General features: G+C 39.6%; 1 protein-coding gene and 2 long non-coding RNA genes across 3 annotated transcripts; 2 read left to right on the top strand and 1 right to left on the bottom strand.

The window, feature by feature from the left end:
* Positions 1-7,692: 7,692 nt before the first annotated feature.
* LOC145790056 (uncharacterized) lies at positions 7,693-9,576 on the bottom strand. Its single transcript, XR_014328693.1, has 2 exons — positions 9,439-9,576; positions 7,693-8,087 (listed from the first exon to the last, which is right to left on the bottom strand). It is a non-coding gene; the product is annotated as an uncharacterized LOC145790056 (long non-coding RNA).
* Positions 9,577-10,542: 966 nt separating this feature from the next.
* On the top strand, positions 10,543-13,678 carry LOC145790486 (uncharacterized). Its single transcript, XR_014329236.1, has 3 exons — positions 10,543-10,919; positions 12,458-12,541; positions 13,328-13,678. It is a non-coding gene; the product is annotated as an uncharacterized LOC145790486 (long non-coding RNA).
* A 681-nt stretch (positions 13,679-14,359) lies between these two features.
* LOC145790485 (zinc finger BED domain-containing protein DAYSLEEPER-like) lies at positions 14,360-17,311 on the top strand. The gene is made up of 4 exons (XM_082868395.1): positions 14,360-15,034; positions 15,125-15,187; positions 15,308-15,364; positions 16,850-17,311. Exons 1-2 carry the CDS (start codon positions 14,362-14,364, stop codon positions 15,148-15,150), a joined length of 699 nt encoding a protein of 232 aa, XP_082724521.1. The 5' UTR covers positions 14,360-14,361; the 3' UTR covers positions 15,151-15,187; positions 15,308-15,364; positions 16,850-17,311.
* Positions 17,312-27,033: the final 9,722 nt, after the last annotated feature.

Below are 27,033 nucleotides of genomic sequence, written 5' to 3'. Positions count from 1 at the left end.
ACGACGGTCAAAAACCAACTACGGCAGAAGCACTCTCTGTCTAGCTTAGCGAACAAAAATAGTGGCAGCACTCTCTCACAGTAGGAACTTTCTGGCAAACTGACTAAAGAATGGAAGAAGCAATTTCTGTGTTGGAGACTTGACAGGAGGGTCTCAATTTATACATGTATAGGGGAGAGAGGATAAGCCTCCAGCCTTTATGGTTGGTCACTAATGCACCATTAACCTCTGCAATAAAGACAGGAGTTACAAACTCCATTAATGCACTATTAAACTCTACAATAAAGGCATGAGTTACAAACTCCATTAATGCACTATTGAACTCTGCAATAAAGGCAGAAGTTACAAACCCCATTAACTCTTTCATGAAGCTAACTTCATAGGGCAATTTCTCATTCAATTTTTAATAGTTTTGGCTATACTATTTGTGGTGTAAAGATCTTATTGCAAAGTATCTAGACCCACTTGGACCCAACACAATAGATGGTTGGGACCCACTTTAATATTTAATTAAAGTCACCAAAAAACCATTTTTTCCAACAATCCCCCACATGAATAAAAATTGACCGAAAGACTCAACAAACAGACATCGTTCAACAATAATGACTCGAAGAGAGTGCAACGAACTAACCCTGACATCAGAGAAGGTAGCTTTTGGCTTTGAACCTCTCCCAGTGAAAACCTATCGAGTTTACTGGCTGATCAGTGAATAAGACATCTTGAACTGCTTTGCCGTTTATGTAAACTGAGACAATAGATCTCACACGGGAATTACTCCTACCACCATTCTGTTCTCACTGGTGTGTCCTGTGTGGCCCTGGGCACTAGCCTTGTTCAGCAAGTGGTTTCAAAGAATCTTGGCCTGTCCAATTCTTCTAGAAGCGGCCCCACTTCAAACTCACATAGGTGACTCTACTTGAGTATCCTGCTATACTCAGCTCAACAGCTTAACACACTAGAGTTATTAAAAGCTCAGATTAACCTCTACACTTGCAGGTATCACTGACAGAAGGAATGGCTGGAGGTTTAACCTCCTCAGTGACATACCACCGTTACACGCAATTAGGTTGTCCCATTGAACCTAGATCTTGGGATCTCCAGCCAACTAGGTTAGGTTTCCAATCCGGTAACTTCCAAAGGCCTCAACCCCATTCCTCTTGACGACGTTTCGACTAACACTCAATTTAACCCTTTGGTTAGCAGATTCGCAATGTTGTCCTTAGACTTTACATAGTCTATAGAGACAACTCCATTCGAGAGTAGTTGTCGTATGGAATTATGTCTACGACGGATATGTCTAGATTTTTCATTATACATATTACTCTGTGCCCTATCAATTGCAGATTGACTATCACAATGAATACAAATAGCTGGCATAGGTTTAGACCAACGTGGAATATCTTCAAAGAAATGGCGTAGCCATTCAGCTTCTTCTGTTGCTTTATCTAAAGCAATAAACTCTGATTCCATCGTTGATCTAGATATACACGTTTGCTTGGAAGATTTCCAAGACACGGCTGCCCCACCAAGAGTGAACACATATCCACTAGTGGACTTTGAGTCCTTTATATCTGATATCCAATTTGCATCACTATAGCCTTCAAGCACCGCTGTATATCAAGTATAATGCAGCCCATAATCCCGAGTGTAGCGTAAATACCTTAACACCCGCACAATGCCCTTCCAATGAGAAGCATCGGGATTACTTGTGTATCTACTAAGCCTGCTAACTGAGTAAGCTATATCTGGCCTAGTACAACTCATCAGATACATTAAACTTCCAATTACCCGAGAATATTCTAACTGTAAGACACTTTCATTATTATTCTTGGTAAAATGTAGACTTAAGTCTACAGGTGTCGATGACACACTCGTATCTGATCCACTAAACTTCTCAAGTATCTTATCAACATAATGAGACTGAGATAGTACAATTTCGCCAGAGATTTTGGTAATCTTAATTCCCAGAATAACATCTGCAATGCCCATATCCTTCATGTCAAACTTAGAGTTTAACAACTTATTGGTAGTTTTGATCATTTCATCGTTACTACCTACAATGAGCATATCATCAACATATAGACACAAAATGACATAACCTCTGTCAGTGTCTTTGACATAAATACACTTGTCACATTCATTGATTCTAAACCCATTTGACAACATTACGTTGTCAAACTTCTCAGGCATTGTTTAGGCGCTTGCTTCAAACCATACAAAGATTTGACAAGTTTACAGACTTTCTTGCTTTTTCCTAGAGCTGAAAACCCTTTAGGTTGCTCCATGTAGATTTCTTCATTCAAATCCCTATTTAAGAAAGCTGTCTTTACATCCATCTGGTGTATTTCTAGATTACGCAAAGCTGCTATCGCAATCACCATGCGAATGGATGTCATCCTAGTTATAGGTGAGTACGTATCAAAGTAATCCAGGCCTTTTCGTTGCATGTACCCTTTGATAATGAGCCTCGCCTTATACTTGTCAATTGACCCATCGGCCTTCATCTTTCTTTTAAAAATCCATTTGCAGCCTAAAGGCTTGCAACCTGGAGGTAAATCTACCAACTTCCAGGTGTGGTTCTGTAAGATGGAGTCAATCTCACTTTTGATCGCTTCTTTCCGTAAAGGACTCTCAGGAGAAGTCATAACTTCGTGAAAAGTTTGAGGTTCGTTCTCAACCATATAAGTCAAGAAGTCTGGACCAAAAGATTTGGATATCCTAGCCCTTTTACTCCTTCTAGGCTCATCTAAAACCTCAATTTGATCATCACCTTGATCATCAACATGATCATCATCACTAGCAAGCTCATCAAATTGTTCTAAAGACCTTGGAACCCTTTCATGGGTTCGGCAAGGAAAAATGTCTTCAAAGAAACATGCATTCCTCGACTCCATGATGGTATTCCTGTGTATGTCTGGAATTTCAGACTTATGTACAATAAACCGATATGCACTACTATTATGCGCATAACCAATGAATATATAATCCACGGATTTCTGGCCTATCCTAACCCGTTTGGGTGTAGGAATTACCACTTTTGCAAGACACCCCCACATTCGTAAGAATTTATACGAAGGCTTAACACCTTTCCATAACTCATATGGCGTCTTGTCTACCTTCTTCCGGGGTACTTTATTCAGAATGTAATTTGCAGAGAGAATTGCTTCCCCCCACATGTTCTGTGGCAATCCAGAACTTATCAACATTGCATTCATCATTTATTGAGGAGAATAAGGTGTCGTGGTTTGGTGGATAATCCCAGATTGAGCACAAATCTCAATAAACGGTGATTCATACTCACCATCACGATCACTTCTTAAAGCCTTAATCTTGCGGCCTAATTGATTCTCAACTTCATTCTTATAAAGAATAAGCTTGTCAATAGCCTCATCTTTGCTTTTGAGCAAATAGACATAACAATACTTAGTGCAATCATCAACCAAAGTGATGAAGTATTTATTGCCACCACGTGATTGTATAAACTTTAAGTCACACACATCACTATGCACTAAGTCCAATGGCTCTGAACTTCTTTCAATAGAATGAAACGAAGATCTTGTTAACTTCGCTTCAACACAAGTCTTACACTTGTGTTTTGGATTAATCTTAAAAGATGGTATGCGATCTAACTTGATTAATCTACGTAAAGATTCAAAGTTCACATGTCCTAGTCTACCATGCCACAAATTGGAAGACTCAAGCATGTAAGTAGAAGAAGATGCATCTTCATTCATCTTTGGGATAACAGTTATTACATTGAGTTTGAACATACCCCCCAACATATAACCTTTACCCAAATACACTCTGCTCTTGGTCAAAACGACCTTGTCGGACTCAAAAACAATGCGAAAACCATGTTTGCTGAGAAGAGACCCTGAGACAAGATTCTTACGAATGTCCGGAACATACAGGACTTCGTTCAAGGTTAGCTCATTTCCTGACGTCAACTTCAAGACCACCTTTCCTTTCCCCTCAACAATCGAGGTAGCAGAGTTTCCCATAAACAACTTCTCACCGTTTATAACCGGCTCGAAAGTTGTAAACAGCTTCTTCTCAGAGCAGATGTGGCGTGTAGCCCTAGTATCAATCCACCATTCTCTTGGGTTTGAACCCACCAGATTCACCTTAGAGACAACGGCAGACAAGTGCATATCATCCTCCTCATGGGAGTGCTCTTGTAAATCTGCCATATGAGCACGAGGTTTAGTCTTGTATGGCTTCCTCTGCTTGCGGCAGTCACTAGCCCGATGCCCCTCGCTACCACAGTTATAACACTTCCCAAAGAACCGATAACTTGGTTCCGGTGGCTTGTAAGCTGGCTTCTTTGCAACACCACCTCTAGGCCCCAACTTAGAGCCCTTGTTCACAGGGGGCTTCTTTCTTATCTCAGAAGATTTTCCATGCTTAATGACATTGGCTATTACTGAGGAGGTACTCTCTCATTTCTTTCTATTATCCTCCTTAATCCGGAGTCAGACAACCAGCTCTTCACCTGACATTTCCTTGCGCTTATGCTTCAACTAGTTCTTGAAATCTTTCCAACCATTGGGAAGTTTCTCAATGATCACAGCAACTTGGAATGACTCGTTCAAAAGCATCCCCTCAGCATGAATTTCATGCAAGATCACTTGAAACTCCTGGACTTGGCTTATCACAGTTTTTGAATCTACCATTTTAAAATTAAGGAACCGGCCAACCACAAATTTCTTTGCCCCGGTATCCTCAGTCTTGTACTTTTTGTCCAGAGATTCCCATAACTCTTTTGCTGAGCTTTTGGAACAAAACACACTATAGAGTGAGTCTACCAAGCTGTTAAACACATAATTCCGGCAAAGATAGTCTATCTGCTTCCATGTGTCAAGCGTCATGAATTTATGCCTGTCGGGCTCATTCTCTGCCAAGGCTGGAGGATCCTCGCTCAGAACCTTTGCAAGGTTTAGCGTGGTCAAGTAAAACAACATCTTCTGCTGCCATCTCTTAAAATTTTCCCCAGTAAACTTTTCTGGGCGCTCATGGTGACTAAGCAGTCCTCCCAGAACAGCCGGAGTAACGCCAAGGTTGACCACAAAGGTCACAACAGTAGGGGTTGGCAACCCAGTTGCCTCGGGGTTCAGATCCCCATCAACATTAGTAGTAGCAGCAGTATCAGCGATAGTTGCCATTTCTGAAAATTACACCAGAATATCACTTTTGTGTTCCAGAAATTAAACTTAACCCTTAGAAAATCCCTTAGATGAAAAGTTAATTCAAAATTAGTCTCACCACAAAGACCTAGAATCGAACATGGTCAAGAAAGTTCCCAGGAAGACTGGATGGGTCACACCGGTCCAACTTAAAACCCAGTTAACCTTTTGACAAAACTTTTAAGAGCATGTTGACTCCTAGTCCGTGATAAACAATTTTAAGAATTAAATTTTCTTAGGGATGAACTAGGTTAAAACCAACCAAGGTCCAAAACTTTTACAAGCAATGTAAAATAATTGCTATAACAATATAAGCAAATAAAACTTGCTACTACAAATTGGTAAACAAACCAACTACATCTCAAGCAAACATGCTTCAAACATTTAAATAAAATAGCCAATCCATAAGGATTCTATTTAGTCCAAAAGTCTTTCCACGCTTAGGTATGCCTACAAAGAGAGTTAGTAGCAAACGACAGCATAATATAAAGCAACTAATCTAAAGCAATTGTACATACAATCAAATATTATTTAACCTTCTAGCAAATCATAGAATAGCAAAATAACTAAGGAATCAAGATACTATACAAGTTACAAAACCTTATAACTTCTACATTAAATTAAAAATTAATTTCCATAAATTATATAGGAATTTAATTCACAATAACCATGTAAATAAATATAGGCAAGTTACACAAATTTTATAACTCCAAAGAACTACATTTAATTCAAACTTTAATTCATCCAATTAAATTACACACTATTCATGGAAATAAAACAACACATTACAAATCTTAAAAATTATATAAGAATTATTAAATAATAAACATGGAAATAACTTATGTGTATAACTCTAGAAAACTAGAAGCAATTTCACATGCAAATTAGATAGTAAAGCTAGAAGCATGCAAAACCAAAATATACATATGCAACATTAGTCAAATAGGATGAAACCAAATAAGTAGCATGCAGTTTATGTAAATAATTTGAATTGTTTATATGCAATAAACTAATAACCAAGCACTTCAAGTATATAACCATTTAACAATTAACATGCAAACAATTCTAAAGATTAAATCATGTAATCTAGTCTAGAAAATAATAAGCATGTAACAAATTAAAACCTAAAATAGAATTAGCATGTCAAAATTGCAACATCCATAAATTATATTTTATAACCTTAAAATTCATGCAAATCATAGAAGGGGAATGATGAACCATACGCATAAGACAAGATCAGATTAATACAATTAAGTATACAAATTATGATAGAGCATTCTAATTAAACTAAGCAATTAGAGAATCACATTGCATAATTTACAATCATTGAAATAGGGAGCAATTCCGCAACAGTACTTAGTAACATTATACAAGTGTCTATATAAATCTATTCGATCAATTTCATAGAAAAAAAAAATATATAGAAATCTGTTTTAAGCTTGTTGTTCAAATTGTGAAATTAATTAAATAGATTTATGAAAAAATCAAAATTACATACCAAAACATATACTGATAATTACAACTAAATTTCAACAGAAATACACAAAATAATAAAATGATAAAGAAACCAAATCGAAGCCTGCACGGTAGCTGTTTCCTTAAAACAGATTTCGCCGCCTCACGGGTCGAGTGCTTGAGGAATCCCGGCGTCTGTCTCCCAGGATACGACGGTCAAAAATCAGTTACGGCAGAAGCACTCTCTGTCTAGCTTAGCGAACAAAAACAGTGGCAGCACTCTCTCACAGTAGGAACTTTCTGGCAAACTGACTAAAGAATGGAAGAAACAATTTCTGTGTTGGAGACTTGACAGGAGGGTCTCAATTTATACATGTATAGAGGAGAGAGGAGAAGCCTCCAGCCTTTATGGCTGGTCACTAATGCACCATTAACCTCTGCAGTAAAGGCAGGAGTTACAAACCCCATTAATGCACTATTAAACTCTGCAATAAAGGCATGAGTTACAAACCCCATTAATGCACTATTAAACTCTGCAATAAAGGCAGAAGTTACAAACCCCATTAACTCTTTCATGAATCTAACTTCATGGGGCAATTTCTCATTCAATTTTCAATGGTTTTGGCTATACTATTTGTGGTGTGAAGATCTCATTGCAAAGTATCTTGACCCACTTGGACCCAACGTAATACATGGTTGGGACCCACTTTAATATTTAATTAAAGTCACCAAAAAATCATTTTTTCCAACAGAAGTATCCGTTGAAAAGTATCCAAGACATATACTATATCCTTGTCCGACTCTCGGCTGTCCGACACGAGTATTTGATCTATTTTGAAGAGTCCGTGTAACACATAATAAAACTGCATAAGAAGTTCACTGAACCATTCTTTGAAATGCACCAATTCAATTTTGGAACCTTCAATTAATAGCATTGAACAATTTTCATAGAATGAAGTAAGCATACTCACTGATGGAATTATACTGATGGAATCAATAATTCCACTTTCTATTTATTATTATAAAAAAGGTCGTACTCTGAGAGAAGTAGTAGTTAGACAGCTCTACCCCCACCTTTTTTTATGGGGAGGTTGAATCCCATGACTCAAATCCATGCCATAAGACTAGGGGCAGAAACATACAAAAATATGATGGTGCCCATAAAAAATTATACATACATTCCCATGACGTCTTAAATATGATTATATATACAAGAATCATACACTTTACCGTGCCCAGGAAGTAAGGAACCAAATTATTTCAGGTCAAATAATACACATACCTATAGACGTGCACTATCTGCAACAGATACAAGTGCTCCCAACAAATAAAGCGATAAAAGTAGGATTACCTTGTTAAGAAGAGAAAATGCACTCCGGACTGGGTAGTGATCATCCATGAAGCCCACTGTACAAAGGCCATTTCTGTTGTACGAATGTATTTTGTATTCTGTAACCCAGAAAATAAAAGAGTTCTAATTTAACCAATCCAAAATGCAAATTGAAATATCGGCAAAATGTAAAAACAATTTTAGCAAGTAGAACAAAATTCTGAGCATGAGTTTAACTAATCTGGTTTTGAAAAACAAATACTACCTCATTAAATAGTTGGAAAGTACAACACTTCAAAGCCTTAGTTTATAAATTTCTCAAGAAATCTTACCAGCATATTGTCTCCTGATAGTTAAGCATATATATTAATGCTATTTCCAAAAAGTGGCTAAAAGAGTGACTCAATCACTCTTGGAATTTTTGAAATCACACTAGCTAAGCTTGAAGAACCCACACTTGAACATGAAACTAAACAAGTATCTTCTTACTTATCACACTTTAAGAACCAAGTGTATCTATAACTCATCAATCAAAATTTACAGGTGATTGGGAGCTACAATCAAATCCAAATTAACATGTAATTTTCATATATTTGAGAGACTTCACACCATTTTAATTTATATTAAATTAAAATCTTTACTAAAAGGAACCATTAGCCAAACAACACAACATCCAAAAGTTTCTTTTCCTAGTTTGTGCAAAGTCTCCTAATTCAAATCAGGCTCTTCCAAAGTCCAAACCAAATTTTTACCCAATTCGACATGGGTTCAATATTCATTGGAAAAACCAATGTCCCAACTTTTTCACCAAAATAGTGCTCACTTTTGTAAGTTCAGAACCTAGTTTCCTAACAAAACATTTTCTCAGAGCCAGATCAAGCTTCAAAGCCCAAATCAAATACAACCAAATGATCAACAATTGCTAAGAACTCAAATACAAAACTGATAGTTCCTGCAATTTTCTCACCAAAATACTAAATTTTGTAAATTCACAGCCCAATTTCCTAACAATTTTTTTGGGGGCCAAAATTGAGATGAAGCTTCAAAATCCAAACCCAAATCCCTAATTCACCAACTTAGCAAAATTACACACCAAAACTGTAATACAAAACCAGAACTTCAACCCATTTCTTAACCAAAATAGTACTAAAATTCGTGAATTCAGAGCCTAATTTCTCAAAAAAAAGAATTTCCCAAAATTGGATCACACTTCGAACCCCAAACCCAAATCGAAACTCCTCTAAATTACCGAAATTACACGAGTTCATCCAACAATTTCAACAATAAGCAATGATACAAAACAACATTCACCTAATCGATTGCTCATTATTAATTAATTCAGGAAAATAAAAACCAAACAATCAATTCAAAATGTTCAAAAGCTGAAAATTGAAGATTGTGAAAGATTGTGAGATCCACAACAACCGAGATTCGATTTGTGAGAGAGAGAGAGAGAGAGAGAAATGGGACCTTCGTGTTAAACAGATTGACGTTGGCCGGGTGGGGTCCGTTTTCCGACGGTCCGACCCACGAAGACGATGAATTCCCTAACGCTCAGCCTCTGGAAGTACCCAAAATGGGTGATGTTCGACGCGTTTGCCAGTATCGTCGGATCGGATCCGTCCGGGTTACATTTCAACATTGACATGGGTAAGCCCATAAAGGATATGGCCCACCACCTAAGGTTCAATCCATGATTCAAATACTAATGCCCAACATTCGTGAAACCCAGCGTTACACCAAACACCAATGACATCTAAACACTTGGCAAGTAGAGAATTACCCATATCAGCAAACAAAGATCCTGCAAAGTTATTGCACCACACATTAGCCATTAATGAGTTTTCCTGCAGCATTTATTGCGATAACCCCTCCCCGTCAAGACAGAACGGCCTCACCATGAACAAGGTAAGCTAGAGCATAGACTTTCAGCCAAGGTGATAGGTTGGAAGGGACAACGAAATGATTAGCAGAGGATATAAGTAGGCATCGAAGACAAGAAAAAGGCTAAGCTTTTCTATCTTCAATTTATCTCTACATTCCATCTTTCTCTATTCTAACTTGCTCATCAGAGAGTTCGTTGAGGGACTCCCCGTTCCCCGTTGAACTCTTGTGTAGGTCTCTCTGTGGGTTTGGCTTCTCGGACACCAGTTGGAGAAGCGTGGATCGATCCGACCCGTTCCGTTTGGAACTCACTGCATCATCAATTGGCGCCATCTGTGGGAAGCCTTTTTGTTCCGTTTGGCAACTGTGTTCATTGTCGCCAGAGACCCACTCCTGATAATCCCTACCTGCCACCCACCAAGGTGGATGGTTACAACTAGATCCATGGCTTCTCAATACAACGTTGCTGATCTCCAAGCCGACCCCCCTAACCCAAACAACCCACCGCAGTATTTCACCGAGTTCACCAACAGGATTAACTGCCTGGCCCTAGCAAAACCAAGCCCTGATTAATACTTTACTTCAAAGAAACCATCCTATGCCTCCTCCACCACCTCCAGATATCCCACCCAACCAAGAACGAGCCCCGAGCCATACTGTCCAATAGTCTCATCTAGGCCTGTCAACGGATCGGGTATAACCCGAATCCGATCCGATTAATCCGGTCCATTTATGCAAATCCGAATCCGAATATCTGTTTAACCCGTATCTGTGTAGCCCGATTTTAAACGGGTCGGACTCGGATAAATCCGATCCAATCCGTTTGTTTGCCTAATCCGATTCCATTGAAATCAGATCTCTCATAAACAGATCTCTCTCATCGTCTGAAAAGTGCGTTCTATTGTTGAAGTTCATCGTCTGAAGATCAAATCTCTCTCTCATCGTCTGAAAATGCTCCGATTGATGACGATGAACCTAGCCAAATCGAGCTCTCTGCTCCGATTGGATTCATAACGCTCAATTTCAAAGAACGAAGTCCAAATCTTGTCAGATCGGAGCTACGAACTGTAAGAGATCATCTCTCTGCTCCTTTTTATTTTTTATTTTTTTTGTTGGGTCTCTGTCCCGTATCAGATCTGTTTTTGTTGCCGATCTGATTCTTACCCGTATCAGATCTGATTCTTGGTTTAAAGTTGTATGTATCAGATCTGATCCTATTGCTCTGTCAATGAGAGTTGGGTTTTGTTAATGAGAGCTGGGTTTTGTTACAATATTGAACAAGATCAAAGGAGACCGTGAATTTATTGTTTCTTTTTATTGATTTGAGAGTTGGGTTTTGTTAATGAGAGTTGGGTTTTGTTAATGTGGAAGTTTTTTTTTTAATTTTTTTAATTTTATAGTTTTTGATAACTATGGGCATTTTTTTTTTAATTTTAATTTTAATTTTTAAATTTGGGGCGTGTGAAAAGAATTTAGTTTGTAGAGGGTTTTGAATCTGGAAAGAAAGAACTTTGAAGGTCAAGTTTGAAAAAAGAGCAAATGAATATTTTTGATTGGAGGGTTTTTCAAATCTTACTATTTTTTTTTTTGTTAAGTAGATGTGTAGAATACTTATGTGGGTTTTCATCAGTATGATATAAAGATTCATACAAGTAGTTTTTTTTTTTTTTTCCCTAGATTTGCTTATACAAGTACTTATGTGGGTTTTCCCTAGATTTGCTTATACTTTTCTTTTTTGACAGTAAAGTTTGACACAAATCACTTATCACTCTTACTTGATCACTATGTATAATTTTCTGTTCTTGAATCATAGATTATTTGGATTGGCACTACTTTGTTTATTTTTATTTTTTTTGCTGGGACTGCAGCACTACTTTGAATGACAAATGATTTTTTTATATCTTGGAACACATCTTTATGCAACCAAAAAACAACAAATTAATAAATAAAAAATAGAAGACAAGATCAACATGCCAAATTCATTCTATTCAATAAAATTGTGTATCCTCTGTCAATTATTCAACAAAAACACATGATTTTTGTTGTTGAGTTTCAGAGAGCCCCTCCACGATTTAGTATAAAATTACAAAGGCAAATACTAGGAAAAGGTAAAAAGAAAAGGAAAAAGAAAGTTCTAAGAAATCATCTTTCACAACAAAGGCTCCCCAAATTATTGGATTGGAAAGTGACCCAAATCAATAATTCTATGGATACAAAATGAACCACATAAAATATACATGGGAACAACCTCGAAGGTCAGATGCTTTCACCACTGCACCAACCGTGTCACACACCATCAGACATGTATGACTATTCTTATCTTCTGTGGTTGGTTCTATGGAAGTAACTGTAGGTACTTTCATGGACAACCTTTCCCAGAGAGCCTCACTCAGATGTTTAGTCCTAGTACAAATGATGTTGTTAATGAAGATCTGATTTTTTCACCTAGGTCACTTGAAAAGTTAGAATTCGAAATTATATAAATGTGTTACAAACAACTGCTTTCCTTTTTCTCTATTTGACTCTTTGTTTTTGGGTTGTTGTGTAAATTTAGTTACTTTTTAATTGTGTGACTATTTTTATGAACCGATGATATGTAAATCAGGATTTATTCAGGAGGGCCATACTGGAGTCAGGGCCACCAGAAAATTTTGCTCTCAAGACTGTCCAAGAAATTATTAAACCTCAGGTAGTTGCTGAACACCCCCACTTCTTCCTCATTGTTGCTCATTGCAACATAAATTAGCTCCTGCCCTTTATATTGCTAAATACAGTGATGGCTATGCTTTTGTATATTATAATTAGAATTAGAATGTCTTAATTTGAGGATAAACTGTGAAACCTTTATATATATATAAGAAGATCTTTGTTTGTTTTTTGAAAATTCCAAAAGTTGTGTATTTAGTTATAACTTACGACACATTCTCTTACTCCTATTTCCCAACATTTTATATGTGGGTGAATGATTTGGGGATGGTTATCCTTGTTGTCTATACTGAATTACAATCTCTTTGTTTCCTTGAAAGATTGAATAGTACGTGAAAGAGTTTACCCAATTTGCTATGGCAATAAGCCTGTTTACTCTCTTTTCTTGGTGGTAACCTGTGTTTACTCTGGATTAAGAACCATAGTTTACTTCTTCATAATGACCACCCAAAAAAAGAAAAACAAGAAAAAAACAGAGAAGTAAATAAAGGGGGACTTACGTGTATGTCCTACTAGGTGGACTTATTGTCCAATATGTCCTATAATTAATGCCATTTTTCATTAAACACTATAAAAAACGTCACTATTTGTTAATTTTCGGCGACAATATAAAAATTGTCACAAAAAATGTCACTAACTATAAGTTTTAGTGACAGTTTAAAAAAACATCACAAAAAAATCACTAAGTCACAAATCTATATAATTTCCAAATTGGTGCACACTATTTTTAAATGAACTCCTGCTCCTTTATGTTTGATTTCTTGTGTAGTGCATATTTGAGTTTTAGAGCCAAAGATGTCTTCGGATTATAGCGAACCTATTACTGCTGATGATGCCGAGTTGGATGACGATGTATCTCAAGGACCCACAAAGAGGATTTGAAAACTAACTTCAAAGGTATGGGATGACTTTGTCAAATTTAAAGGACCTAATGGAAATGACATAGCTAGATGTAAGCATTGCAATAGGGAATTTGTTGGAGAGAGTAGGAAAGGGACTAGTCATTTAAAAAATCATTTGTCGAAGACATGTCCAGTACTTAAAGGGCCAAATGCCCCTAGGATTGCTAGTAAGGCTGCTTCTGAATCTACTCCTAAGGCTGCAAATTTTAAATTCGATCAAGAGAAGTCGTATGGATTTTTCTAGGATGGTAATCAAGCACAATTATCCTTTTAACATGGTTGAGCATGAATTTTTTGAAATATTTTGTAATAATCTTCAACCAATGTTCAAACTTGTTTCTCGTAACACTGTTAGGGCGGATGTCCTTGATGTTTATGAAATAGAAAAGGCCAAGTTATATCAATTTTTGGATGAACTCTCTTCTAAGATCACCTTGACAACTGATATATGGACTTCAGACCATCAGAATTTTGCCTATACATGTTTGACTGCTCATTATGTGACTAATGATTGGGAGTTGAAGAAGAAAATCCTTGCTTATAGACGCATTGATTACCCGCATGATGGAGACCATTTGTTTAGTTTTATCAAAGATCTAATTTTAGAGTGGAACATAGATAAGAAGTTATTTTCAATGGTAGTCGATAATGCAACGAGTAATGATGTCATGGTGAGACTCTTAAAGCGATGGCTACATGACCAAGGATTACTACATTTGGGTGGACAATTGTTTCATGTGCGTTGTAGCGCGCACATATTGAATTTAGTTGTTCAGGATGGTTTGAAGGTGATTGGGAGTCTTATTTCAAAAATCCGAGAAAGTGTGAGATATTTAGGGAGGTCTCCTTATGGAAAACAAAAATTTGATGTTGCAGTGAATCATGTTAAGTTTAACTTGAAATGAAAAAATGGGAGCAAAGTGAGTATGATTGCATTCGATTGATGGCCGGTCCAATGAGAGTGAAATTTCAAAAATATTGGGAAGAATGTTCTTTGGTGTTAGCAATTGCAGTGGTTCTTGATCCGAGATTTAAAATGGACTTGGTGGAATACTACTTTGGGCTTATTTATGGTGTTGATGCTAATAAGCATATTCAGAGGGTCCGTAATGGTTTTGTTGATCTTTTTTATGAGTATAGGAGTGATTCTTCTGATTCTATGAGTAGCATTGCACTTGTTTCTGAAAATACTAGCTCAAGTGGTAGTCAGTTGCTTGTCGGTTCTTCGAAACAAGAAAGTTTGGCTGCTTTTCATGCGTGGTATGCCCAAGAACGTGCTTCTAACATTCATGCCTATCAAAAATCAGAGGTGGAGCAATACTTGGAGGAGTTGGTGTTTCCAAGTAATGAGAGCTTCAATATTCTACATTGGTGGAAAGTGAATAAAGCAAAATTTCCTACTTTGGCAAGGATAGCTCGTGATGTTTTAAGTGTTCCTGCTACTACGGTTGCATCAGAGGCAGCGTTTAGTGTAGGAGGTAGGGTGATTGATGAGACACGTGCTTCATTACTTCCAGATATTGTGGAGGCCTTGATCACTTGCCATGATTGGATTGAATCAACCAAAAATAGAAGTAAGTGAAATATTGAAATTTTTAAATAATTAGATGTTATTTAGTTTAGTTCTATGAATATCTTAATGTCACATTATTTTCAAATTGCAGATGTAGAAGAATGCAGACATGAGTAGATGGATTGAATTGAATCGAATCACTTGAAGTAGATGGGTAAATATGGTTCAGATTGTGGGGCTTGTCCCATGCCTTTATAGTGATCAATGAAATTCGTATTTGACATAATTTGATAATCTGTTTGCATATTAAGGTAATAGCTTTCTTGATTTGCAGGTTTGATAATGAGCTTAACAAAGCGGTTGCTATTAAAGTTATTGACTTGGAAGAATCGTGAGTATATAGCTTTAATTATCTCTTACTAGAACTGCTTGTTGTGAAATGTGGTTACATAACTTTTCTTCTTGGAGCTTGGTTTAAATATTAATAGTGCTTATGTGAACTGCTCTGGTTATTGGTACTTTTTACAATTACCATGTACATGTGTTGGATCGTCTGAATATATTTTGTTAAGATGGTAGACGGTTGTGCTGATTTTGCCTACTTCCAAATCTGTTGTCTCTTTCTATCTATAGTTGCACTTTCAGATAATTGACAGCAAGATAGTGGTTCTTCCAAATCAGTGCTTCACTAAACATTCACTCATTATCCCCAGAATTGAGCAATAGAGATGCAACATACTGAGCACGCCTCTCCTCTAGTTCTTTCAATCTTTTCTTTGCTACCTTTAATCTTATAGTTAGCCACTCTACCTCATCTAGTTCAGTGAGAGAAGATTGTTCAGTAGTTCTCGCCCCTTCCGTTTCATCGTCTGTAGCAACATCTGAAAAAACCTCTCTATATGGTCCACGAAAACGCTTTTCACTCTCCATCTCATCACGCTCGTTCCCCAAGATCTCTTGTATCATCAAATCCTTGCAAGCCCCTATACCAGTAACCATCTTCACACACACTTGCTGGCATCTCCAATTTTGTCTCACCAAGTTTGCAAGGCAAGAACTGCTCCTCTAGTATGGGAAATATCTACGGAACAACCAAAACAAAAATTAACAGTATAAGATATTAGCAAACAAAAAAGAAAAAGAAAAAGAAAGGACAATGAGAGAGAATTGGAACTAAAAGGCCAAGCTGCTTCCAATTGTCAAACATGGAAGTATCTGCACAGTCTCTTCTCTTTCCTGTGCCAAGCTGCTTCCAAGCCCTCAAAGGCCAAGCTGTTCTCTATCTCCTCACCTCCACTCTAAACCATGTTCTCATCATTCTATATCTGTCCCCTTTCTGGGCTTTAATAAGAACATACCCACAAAGCTACCATGTACTAGACTCAAAACAAGGCAACAGAGGAACCTAGTTGTCCCCATAAGTGCTTCTGGGGCTGAAACCACTGCAACAGATGCATATCATATTTATTTTTATTTTTATTTTTATTCTATAACTACAGTGAAGTCCCATAATTGCAAAAGCAAAAGGGATTATAGAGACAAGTTGCAGCTACTTCATGATATAACCAATTCATTCTCTAATCATTATCAGCTGAACCAAAATAAGTGGTCTACATCTATGTGGCACAATGTTAATTGCCTTATAAAGTGGAACTAAAGGGTCATACCACATGATGCAGTTGCCTTATAAATATATATATATATATATATATATAACAAAATAAATATATATATATATATATATATAACAAAATAAGTCTCCTCCCTGATCGGTGACTTTACTTGGGTCCACTGCTCTTTATCAACAAAATTGTTTTCATTATTGTTTTTATCTTCTCTTACACTTGCTGATACATTGATAAAATTACTTCTGCAGATGTTTTGGTGGCTGATGTTATCGTAGTAGAAGCAAAGAACAAGAGAAGATACTGAAGAACTAATAGAGAAGACCAAAAGAGACACAAACATGTTTGGGAAACTATTGTTAGCTCTCAGATAGTATAGCATAGCTTGTTCTTCATAGGAGTCTTTCATGAGTTTTTTCTGGTTTTACTTTTGTGCCAAAAGTGTGTCATAAAATTCTGACCTCCTGTAAGTTAGAGAATGCAGTGGCAATGTTTTGGTGGCTGATGTTACTTTTTTTTTTTTTGTCAATGATGGAATTATTCTTTTTGAGTTGGATATGATTGGTGATAGTGAAACTGAATCACATCACCGTTTAATTTGCAACCAAGTGATTGGTTTGTTGCTTTGTAATGATGCTCCATTGTCTCTCAAAACCTGGTGACATCTTTTGAGTTGTTTTTACACCATGAATGCAACAGTGACTTTTGTACTCTATCTGGGATATGATCAGGTTGAGTTATTGAGCTGGGTTAGGCTTGTAAGCTTTGAATTAGACTGCTCAGCTTAGTATTGTTTGATTTGATTTGTATGTTCAAAATCCGAGAACATATGTTTAGCATGTGTAATGAAATAGACTTGTTTCCAATTTTGATGTTGCTAGTCAAACATGCTAGATATTTTTCAATTTCACTTTTAGTTTGCTGGAATTGAATATTTTTTTTAAAAAGTTTTTCTTTGTTGTTACTTCATGCTACATTGTGAAAGCCCTCATTTATGTATTTTTGATTGTATCACAAGGGGAGAAATTATGATGTTTTGTTTTGGAAAGATGCTTTGAAATGATGTTATGTTTTGCATTAGGAAAGTCAGAACATCAAGATGAACTTTTCATTATAAAAAGCTGCTATGTTTTTTTTATAATTGGTATTTTCTTGACTTTATGGCTGGCTTAAAAAAAAAAAACGGATCGGATCGGATTATTCGGATCGGATATCCGTGTAAAACGGATCGGATTGGATCACGTATAATCGGATTTTCAATAATCGGATTCAGATTAATAGTTAATCGGATCGGATCGGATTTTGGCAGATCCGACCCGGATCCGACCCATTGACAGGCCTAGTCTCATCCATCCAACTTGGAAGGCTTACGACCCCCTCATCTAGAAATGAACTCGCCACCCCAAGCCCCATACCCATCATTCCAAGAACCTGCCCCCGAGGGAGAGACCAGTAGTGTCCAGCCTCCGTTGCATTCCGGCGGTGACAACGTCCCTCTCTGGGATGCAGAACTCCGAGCCATGAGGCTCCAGCTTCAAGGAGTCATGCAGACCATACAGAATAAACCCTCCACCACAGCCAACTCACCGTTCCTTGCCTCCATCAAGGACAAACCCCTACCTCCCAAGTTCAAAATGCCCTCGATCGACTCTTTCGACGGTATAACAGACCCAGTTGACCACTTAGAGACTTACAGGACCCTCATGATCCTCCATGCATTCCCTGATGAGATCATGTGTCGGGCCTTCCCCGTCACATTTAAGGGATCGGCCCGACTGTGGTTCGGTCAGCTGCCTCCATCAAGGACAAACCCCTACTTTTCAGCACCTAAGTGACTCCTTCCTCAGCCACTTCATTGGTGCCCAGCGCCAACGGGGTCCAGTAACTCAACTCCTAAACATCCGTCAGATGGAGGGGGAGTCACTACGCAGTTTTGTCAACTGCTTCAACAACGAAGCCTTATAGGTGGTAGAAAACGACGACAAAGTCATCCTCACGGCTTTCATGGCCGGTCTCCGATCATTCGATTTCCTTTTCTCTCTCTCCAAAAATCCTCCAACTTCCATGGCAACCCTCCTCTCCAAAGCCCAAAAATACATGAATGCTGAAAATTCCCTAGCCACCATCGCAGTCTCCTTCCAACCAGCGAGACCAATCCAAATACTGCCATTTCCATCAGGACCACGACCACAATATCGAGGAGTGTGTTAACTTTAAAGATCAGGTCGAGAGCTTGATACGCCAGGGACGCCTCAGTGGTTCACAGCAGCCGCCCTCAGTAACGTCCAAGAACCGAACATATCAAAAATAACCGCCGCCACACTCTCCATCGACAACCTGCCCAACCCAACCATGGCAATGATCGACCCCCACAACAACCCCGAGTACAAGGAAACCCTCCTCCCCTAGTTGGAGAAATCAGAGTTATTGCTGGTGGGCTTGCGTGTGGGGGACCATCCCGTTCGGCCCAACGACAGAACTCAGAAAAATCAAGTAGGGCTCTGACAAAGAAGTCGCGACACCGGATCGCCCCTTCAACCACCCCAAATAGTGGATGGAGCCCATCACCTTCACGGAGGCTGACTACACAGGCATCCGTTACCCTCATGACGACCCCCTCATCATCTCTGCCCTTCTCTCCAATTACAAGGTCAGACGAGTTCTCGTTGACAACGGTAGCTCTTCAGACATCATCTTCCTAAACGCTTATCGTCAGCTAAAGGTTGGGGAAGAAAGTTTGTCCCCTCTCCAAACCCCACTAGTTGGTTTCACTGGAGATCGGATGACCTCCATAGGCTCCATTGATCTTCCTATCACCATTGGAGAATACCCGCGGCAGACCACAAAGTTGCTCACTTTCCTCGTCCTCGACTGTCCCTCTGTCTACAACATTATCCTCGGCCGCATTGCCCTAAATGCTTTTCAAGCTGTCACATCCACTTTCCACCTAGTCGTAAAATTCCCTACCGACCTTGGGGTCGACACTGTGAGGGGAGAACAGACCATGGCCAGAGAATGTTACGTCGCTTCACTTAAAGAGGTCAAGCTGAAGGAGGCTATGATCATTGAAGGACTTGACGTCAGAGACAAAGACGAGCTGGTCAGAGGGGAACCAGTGGAAGAGCTTGTTAAGGTCCTCATCGACCTTACCAACCCAACAAAAACTGCCAAGATCGGCAGCCAACTATCCTCCCAAGCTAAGGCCGACCTTACAGCTCTTTTGATTGAGCACAGTGACGTGTTTGCCTGGACCCACTCCGACATGCCAGGTATTGATCCCTCCTTCATCACTCATCGTCTCAGCATTGAGCCCCATTTCTGACCATTTCACCAGAAGCAGCACAACTTTCACCCGAAACGCAATACTCTTGTTGCTTCTAAAGTAGATAAGCTCCTTGAGGTACAGTTCATAAAAAACGTAGACTACCCCAGATGGCTGTCAAATGTGGTCTTGGTCCGTAAAAACAACGGTAAGTGGCGACTCTGTGTCGTCTACTCCGATCTCAATTGAGCTTGCCCCAAAGATAGCTATCCCCTTCCTCGCATAGATCTACTTGTCGATGCCACTGCCGGACATTAAATGCTCAGCTTCATGGACGCTTTCTCTAGCTACAATCAAATTCTGATGCACCCATTGGACTAGGAACACACCTCCTTCATCACTGACCGGGGGACTTACCACTATCGTGTCATGCCATTTGGGCTGAAAAATGCCGGAGCAACCTACCAATTGCTAGTCAATGTTGTTTTTCATCACCAGATAGGTCGGAACATGGAAGTCTATGTCAACGACATGCTTGTCAAGAGCAAACTCTCCCCTGACCATCTGACAGACCTGTGGGAGACCTTCGACACTCTGTATAAGTATCAAATGAAGCTGAATCCAGAGAAATGCGCCTTCGGCGTCAGGTCGGGGAAATTCTTTGGTTTCATGGTCAGTCAACGGGGTATTGAGGCCAACCCCGAAAAGATCAAGGCTCTGATAGAAATGTAGTCACTTAGAACAGTTAGAGAGGTCCAAAGGCTAATGGGCAGAGTCGTCGCCCTCAACAGTTTTTTTTCCCATGCAACAGACAAGTGCCTCCCCTTTTTCAAAGTCCTTCGGCAGGCTTTTGAGTGGACGACAGAATCCGAAGAGGGCTTTCAGCAATTGAAGTAGTGCATGGCCAACCCCTCCTACTTTCTCAGGCAATCACGGGTGAGCCCATTTTTCTCTACTTAGCCATATCAAACACCGCAGTCAGTGCAGCTCTTACCAGGGAAGACAGATCAATCCAGCGACCGGTCTACTACATCAGTCAGGCTCTTAAGGGAGTAGAACATAACTACCCACTGTTTGAAAAAATGGCCTTGGCCTTGGTCATAGCCTTAAGATGACTCCGACCTTACTTCCAGGCCCACCCCATTGTCGTCCTCACTGACCAACCATTGAAGAAGATAATGTAACAACCAGAGTTGTCCAGCCGATTTATGCAATGGTCAGTCGAGCTCAGCCAATTTGACATCTCCTACTGACCTCGAACGACGATCAAGGGGCAAGCTGTCGTCGATTTTATCTTGGAATTCACTAATTTCACTCCAGCCACGACCCCCCCGTCCAGGAAACTCAACACTAAAGCAGAAGACCCTCACTCTTGGACCCTCAATGTCGACGGATCATCTCGCAAAGAAGGCAGTGGGGCTGGTCTCATCCTCACCGCCCTTGAAGGTGGTTATTTCAAGTGTGCTCTCCGTTTCTTGTTTAACGCAAGCAACAATGAGGCAGAATATGAGGCATTGATTGCAGGTTTCCGCCTAGCCAGAGACATTGGTGTAAGCCATATCCAGGTGTTCAGCGATTCCCAGCTCATCGCCAGACAAATTACAAGGGAATTCGAGGCCAAGGAAAACACAATGTGGGCTTACAAAGATATTGCACTCCCCCTTGTTCGTCTCTTCAACACTTTCCACATCAAGCACATCTCCCGAACGGAAAACTCCAAGGCAGATAAAATGGCTCAATTAGCTTCTACCGACCAGTCCGACCTCAGCCATGGCGTCCGCCTTGAATACCTGGCCTATCCTGCCATTTCCCCAAACCAGTAGCAGGTCCACTTCCTCCAAAATGAACTTATTCCATGGGCGGCAGACATCCTCTTATTTTTGACAAATGGGGAATTGCCAGACGACAAACAGTAGGCTGCCAAAGTCAGGGCCCGGTCATCCAACTACATTCTTGTCAACGGCCTCTTGGACAAACGTGGCTTTTCGTGTTCGTACCTGAGATGCCTCAATCTTGCTCAAGCAACCTACGTGGTGAGGGAAGTCCATGAGGGTATATGTGGTAATCACTCGGGTGCCAGGTCACTAGCCCATAAAATACTTCACACCGGGTACTTATGGCATACTTTCAACCAAAATGCCACAGAATTCGTGCATAAGTGTGATAAGTGCCAGCGCTTTGCCAACATTCCTCACGCTCCTCCTGCAGAACTGATCACACTTTGCTAGGGGTGAGCAGTGGATATACCGATCCGCCAAAACCGACTGAATCGAACTGATCGGCCGCATTTTGGACGGATGCGTGATGTCAAGCGGACGGTTGCGGATTGATTTTCTCCAATCCGCCAATTTGGCGGACGGATGGCGGATTTGAGGTTCCTTTGGCCGCAACCGAACCGCCAAACCACGAGTACCCTTAGTAATTTATAAGACTTCGTGTTTTCAATTTATTTGAATATTTTGTTTGTGTTTTCAATTGAAAAGAGTTCAAATATTCTGTTGAAAAAAAGTTTTGAACTTTAATATAGTTTTTGAATTGAAAAAAATAAACATATTACTTATTTATATTTTTTGGTTTTTAAATCTAACTCTAAACGTAATAAATAGAAAATATAATATATGCTGGTTGGTTTTTGTTTTCAAAAACATATATAAATGTAACAATACAGAGACATACAATCTCTACTATTGCTTTGTTCTTGGTTTTGGTGGTTTGCATTGTTTTTATATTTTAAGAATCACATATTGTAATATTTTATATGGATGAGGCATGTTGTGATTGTAATATGTGGATGAGGCATGCAGTGATTGTGATATTCTAAAGTTTCAAACTTTCTTTCTTTGGATGAGACATGCAGTAATTGTAATACTTTTTTTAAGTCATTAACTGTAATATTTTTATTTTTATTTTTATTTTTTTTTGAGGAAGTGCGCAAGTTGAATTATGTTGAAAATTTATAAAATTTCAAACCGCCAAACCGATTCGCATCCATCCGTCAATCCGCTCAATCCACATCCGCTGGATCGGTGGACGGATGCGGTTTGATTTTCTCCAATCCGCCAATCTGGCGGACGGATGGCGGATTGGAGGTTTCGTGGCCACAACCGACCCGCGCCCACCCCTACACTTTGCAGTCCCTACCCATTTGCCAAATAGGGGATCGACCTAGTTGGTCCATTGCCCACCGGTCGCGGCCAAACCAAGTTTGCAATCGTCGCCATTGATTACTTCACTAAATGGGTGGAGGCAGAACCCCTCGCCACAATTACCGAACGGAACACAATTAGATTCATCTGGCAGTCGATCGTATGCCGATTTGGCATCCCTCAAGCCATCGTCTCCGACAACGGCAAACAATTCAACAATGCCAAGTTCAGGAAATTCTGCGCAGAACTTCACATGCAGCCATGTTTCTCTTCTCCAGGTCATCCCCAAGCCAATGGCCAAGTTGAGGTTACCAACCGTTCTCTTCTGAAGATCATCAAAACTAAGTTGGAAGCCGCTAAGGGACTTTGGACTGAGGAATTACCAAACGTACTCTGGGCCTACCGCACTACAGCCCGAACCCCCACTGGGGAGACCTCCTTTCGCTTAACATACGACGCTGAGGCGATCATTCCAGTGGAAATCGGCCTACACACCCCAAGGGTTATGCACCTTATTCCAGAACAAACAGAAGAATTACGTCGGGCTGACTTAGATCTGATTGAAGAGCTCCGAGAGTCCTTTTCCATTAGACAAGCCTCATATCAACAGAAAATGCGAATGCATAACAATCACAAAGTCCGACCAAGGGAATTCACCGTAGGAGACCTAGTTTTGCGCGAAGCCACTCTTGCCACCAAAAACCCAGCTGAGGGCAAGCTTGCAGCCAGGTGAGAAGGACCTTACGCTGTTAAGTCTAAGCCTCGACTGGGCACTTACTGACTTCAAGACATGGAAGGTCGAGACCTCCTACACCTGTGGAACGCCGAGCACTTGAAGCGTTATTTTCAATAAAATGCCATGTCTCATCTCTGTATTAATCAATTGCTGTATATTCTTTTTGGCAATCTACACACATGGTTGTTTTTGTCCTTTTCACACATGATGTAAATTCGGGATCAATAGGCTACGCCTTAAATGACAGCGATCTTATCTCTTAGTTATCTAAATTGAGTTACTTAAAGCCTCAGCTAGACTGAGCACGAAGGGCTCGGCGAGACTGAGTTACTTAAAGCCTCAGCTAGACTAAGCACGAGGGGCTCAGTCAGACTGAGTCACTTAAAGCCTCAGCCAGACTGAGCATGAAGAGCTCAGCCAGACTAAGTTACTTAAAGCCTCAGCCAGATTGAGCTCGAAGGACTTAGCCAAACTGAGTTACTTAAAGCCTCAGTGCCAGACTGAGCACAAAGGGCTCAGCCAGATTAAGTTACTTAAAGCCTTACCCAGACTGAGCACGAAAGGCTTAAACAGACTAAGTCACTTAAAGCCTTAGCCAGACTGAGTCACTTAAAGGCTCAACCAGACTGAGCATGAAAAGCTCAGTCAGACTGAGTTACTTAAAGCCTCAACCAAACTGAAGAGCTCGGCTAGACTAAGTTACTTATAGACCCAGCACTCCACGCGAACGGAGAATTCGTGGCCATACTTGATTAAAAATCCAGGTCCATGCTTTTACGTCTCTTAACATTTTGAACTTTCATTTTTAATTCCGTTACAATCCACACGCCTCGTCGCCCAATCCAATCTTTCATTTCTCAACACTCTTACAACATGATTTAAAGTTTCACACTTTAAGACATTTACATTTCAATGTTTTTATTGTTAACATTCTTTGCGTCATGGTTTTCTCACAAGTTAGACTGGCTCCCTACTTCTCAACTTTTACTACGATTTATATATAAGCCTTATTTAAATGCCCATTATCATTCTTTTTAGATATACAAGAAGTAAAGACAACAGTACGAAAAAGCACAACTCATTATTTTATTTACAAACTTACACATAAATTCACTACAGAAATTACATGACCAAAAAAAAAAAAACAACAAAAAAAATTTTATTTACAAACAACAACACGCAAAATGCAAAAATTTTACATCAATTATTCATCCTCGCTCGAGGCCAGGTCTTCTTCGTGTAACAACCCTCATACTGATTACTGATTAATGACTGATTGATCACCAGTTACTGTTAAACGGAACTGATAATGACTGATAACTGACCGATAATTGAACTGATTAAAAGTACTGAACTGACTGACTGAAACTGGAACTGAATTGACTGAGTATATGTTAGTTAATTTCATTCTATCTGTTTGATTGTATGATTATCTGTTCATGTTCGTATGTTTAAACTGCTAATTGAAGGCCTTATCGGCGGCCGAATCTGAAACCGATTAGTGTTCTGTGACCCTCGTAATTTACGTGATTTTATTGTACAATTATCTGAAAATTGATTAGGTATGATTAAATTAGATTAAATAAGCTAATTAAAGAGTTGGATTTAATTACAACCTTGCCACTAAGTGGGCCACTCACACACACACACACATGAGCCTTGTAAACACTCCACGTATTGATTAAACCCACACTTCTTCTCACATTTTGAGCCTCAACCGACCCTAGAGAGAGAGAGACTTGAGGAGTTGGTTTTCATCTTGAATTGCTTGAGAAATTGTTGAAGTGATTGCATATTTGAGCTCCCTTCTTGAAATACAAGACTTAAGGTAGCTCCATTGTCTTCTTATTCATGTTTTAAGTTGAATCTTGCATGATTTATGTCATATTGAAGGAGTGTAGAGCCAAACATGGTTTAGATGGCGAATTGTAGCTTAATTGTTGCATGCATGTACATATATTGAAGTTTTGAGGTTGTAGTTCATAATGCCTCACATGCATGTCCATCTTTTGGTCATACTCCATGAGTTCATCCTATCTTTGAAGGTTTGAGCTCTTTTGAAACAGCATTAAAGCTTTGAAAATGATTTAAGATCATGCATGTCATGTTTGAAGATTGTTCTTGAAAATGATTTGAAATTGGGTTTGAATTAAACACCCTTGGGCTTTGATTTCTTAAAAATTGAGCTTTGAAACATGATATCCTATGTGTTTTTAAGTGTCTTCCAGAAAATGGGCCCAAGAGGATCGGTTTTGATGCTTTTGAGCTTGGTTTTAGACCTGGAGATCGAATCTGGGATTTCCAGATTTCAGTCGTCCGCTCGAGCGGGGGAAGTGCCGCTCGAGCGGGAAAATCGAGCTTCCAGCATCTTGCACTGTTTTGCAGTCCGCTCGAGCGGAGGATTGGGCGCTCGAGCGGAGTCATGTCTCACGCTCGAGCGGGCGTCGAGCGGAGATTTCACCCATCCAGTACTTTTACAGTACGCTCGAGCGGGAAAGTTTACGCTCGAGCGTGTACCTTTGTTGCATTGACGCTCGAGCGGGGAAACCTGCGCTCGAGCGGGACCCTGTTTCACTGAAATTTCTGAAAATATTTTCTAAGTGTATTTTTGCATCCTCATCCCATCCTAGGCATTCTTAGGCCTAGTTTAAGACATCTTGATGAGGATATCGATGTAGAACACACCAAGGCAAATTAGGGATTAAGTTATGAGATTTCCCAACTGTGTAGCTTAGTGTGTTCAATCTGTTAACTGTGTAGGGTTGGCGACTGGAGAGACACGCTCTAGCATACTGTAGCCCGAACTCTGTGAGTAACAATTGTGTAAAGATATGTTCAACTGATTATCTTTTGAATACTGAACTGAACTGTTTACTGAACTGGTATTACTTACTGAATGAATGTATGCCCTTTATTTCTGAACTGTACTGTGGCATCCTTAGTACTTACTGGTTACTGTTACTGTTACTGCGACAGAAATCTCTGTCGGTTCCCTCGTGGAACCACTACTGTTTACTGATTGATGGCCATCATTACTGTTCGGTCTTTTAAGACCTACTGTTACTGTTATGCTAATGGATGTACCACATATGACTGTTTACTGTACTGAACAACTGAAATACTGGTTGAATTGAACTGTTTTCATTACTGTAAGGACATCCATTCTAAACCCCTTTACGCATTATGTTATTCACTGGGCTTTAGCTCACTGCTCATATATATATGTAGGTGTACAGGCACCAGATCGGAGCTAGGAGCGTCAGGGTAACTCCAGTTTTGTCAAGCCAGCCT

This window comes from Camellia sinensis, chromosome 5 (assembly GCF_055761805.1).
Source record: "Camellia sinensis isolate YWXY chromosome 5, ASM5576180v1, whole genome shotgun sequence".
Classification (NCBI taxonomy): domain Eukaryota; kingdom Viridiplantae; phylum Streptophyta; class Magnoliopsida; order Ericales; family Theaceae; genus Camellia; species Camellia sinensis.
This window is presented reverse-complemented; position numbering and strand designations above follow the sequence as displayed.

Excerpts from the sequence above, each read along its gene's own strand:
- LOC145790485 (XM_082868395.1), top strand. The coding sequence starts at position 14,362 with ATGAAAAAATGGGAGCAAAGTGAGTATGATTGCATTCGATTGATGGCC. Across the intron at positions 15,035-15,124 it reads TGAATCAACCAAAAATAGAA|ATGTAGAAGAATGCAGACAT; the intron begins GTAAGTGAAATA and ends TTCAAATTGCAG.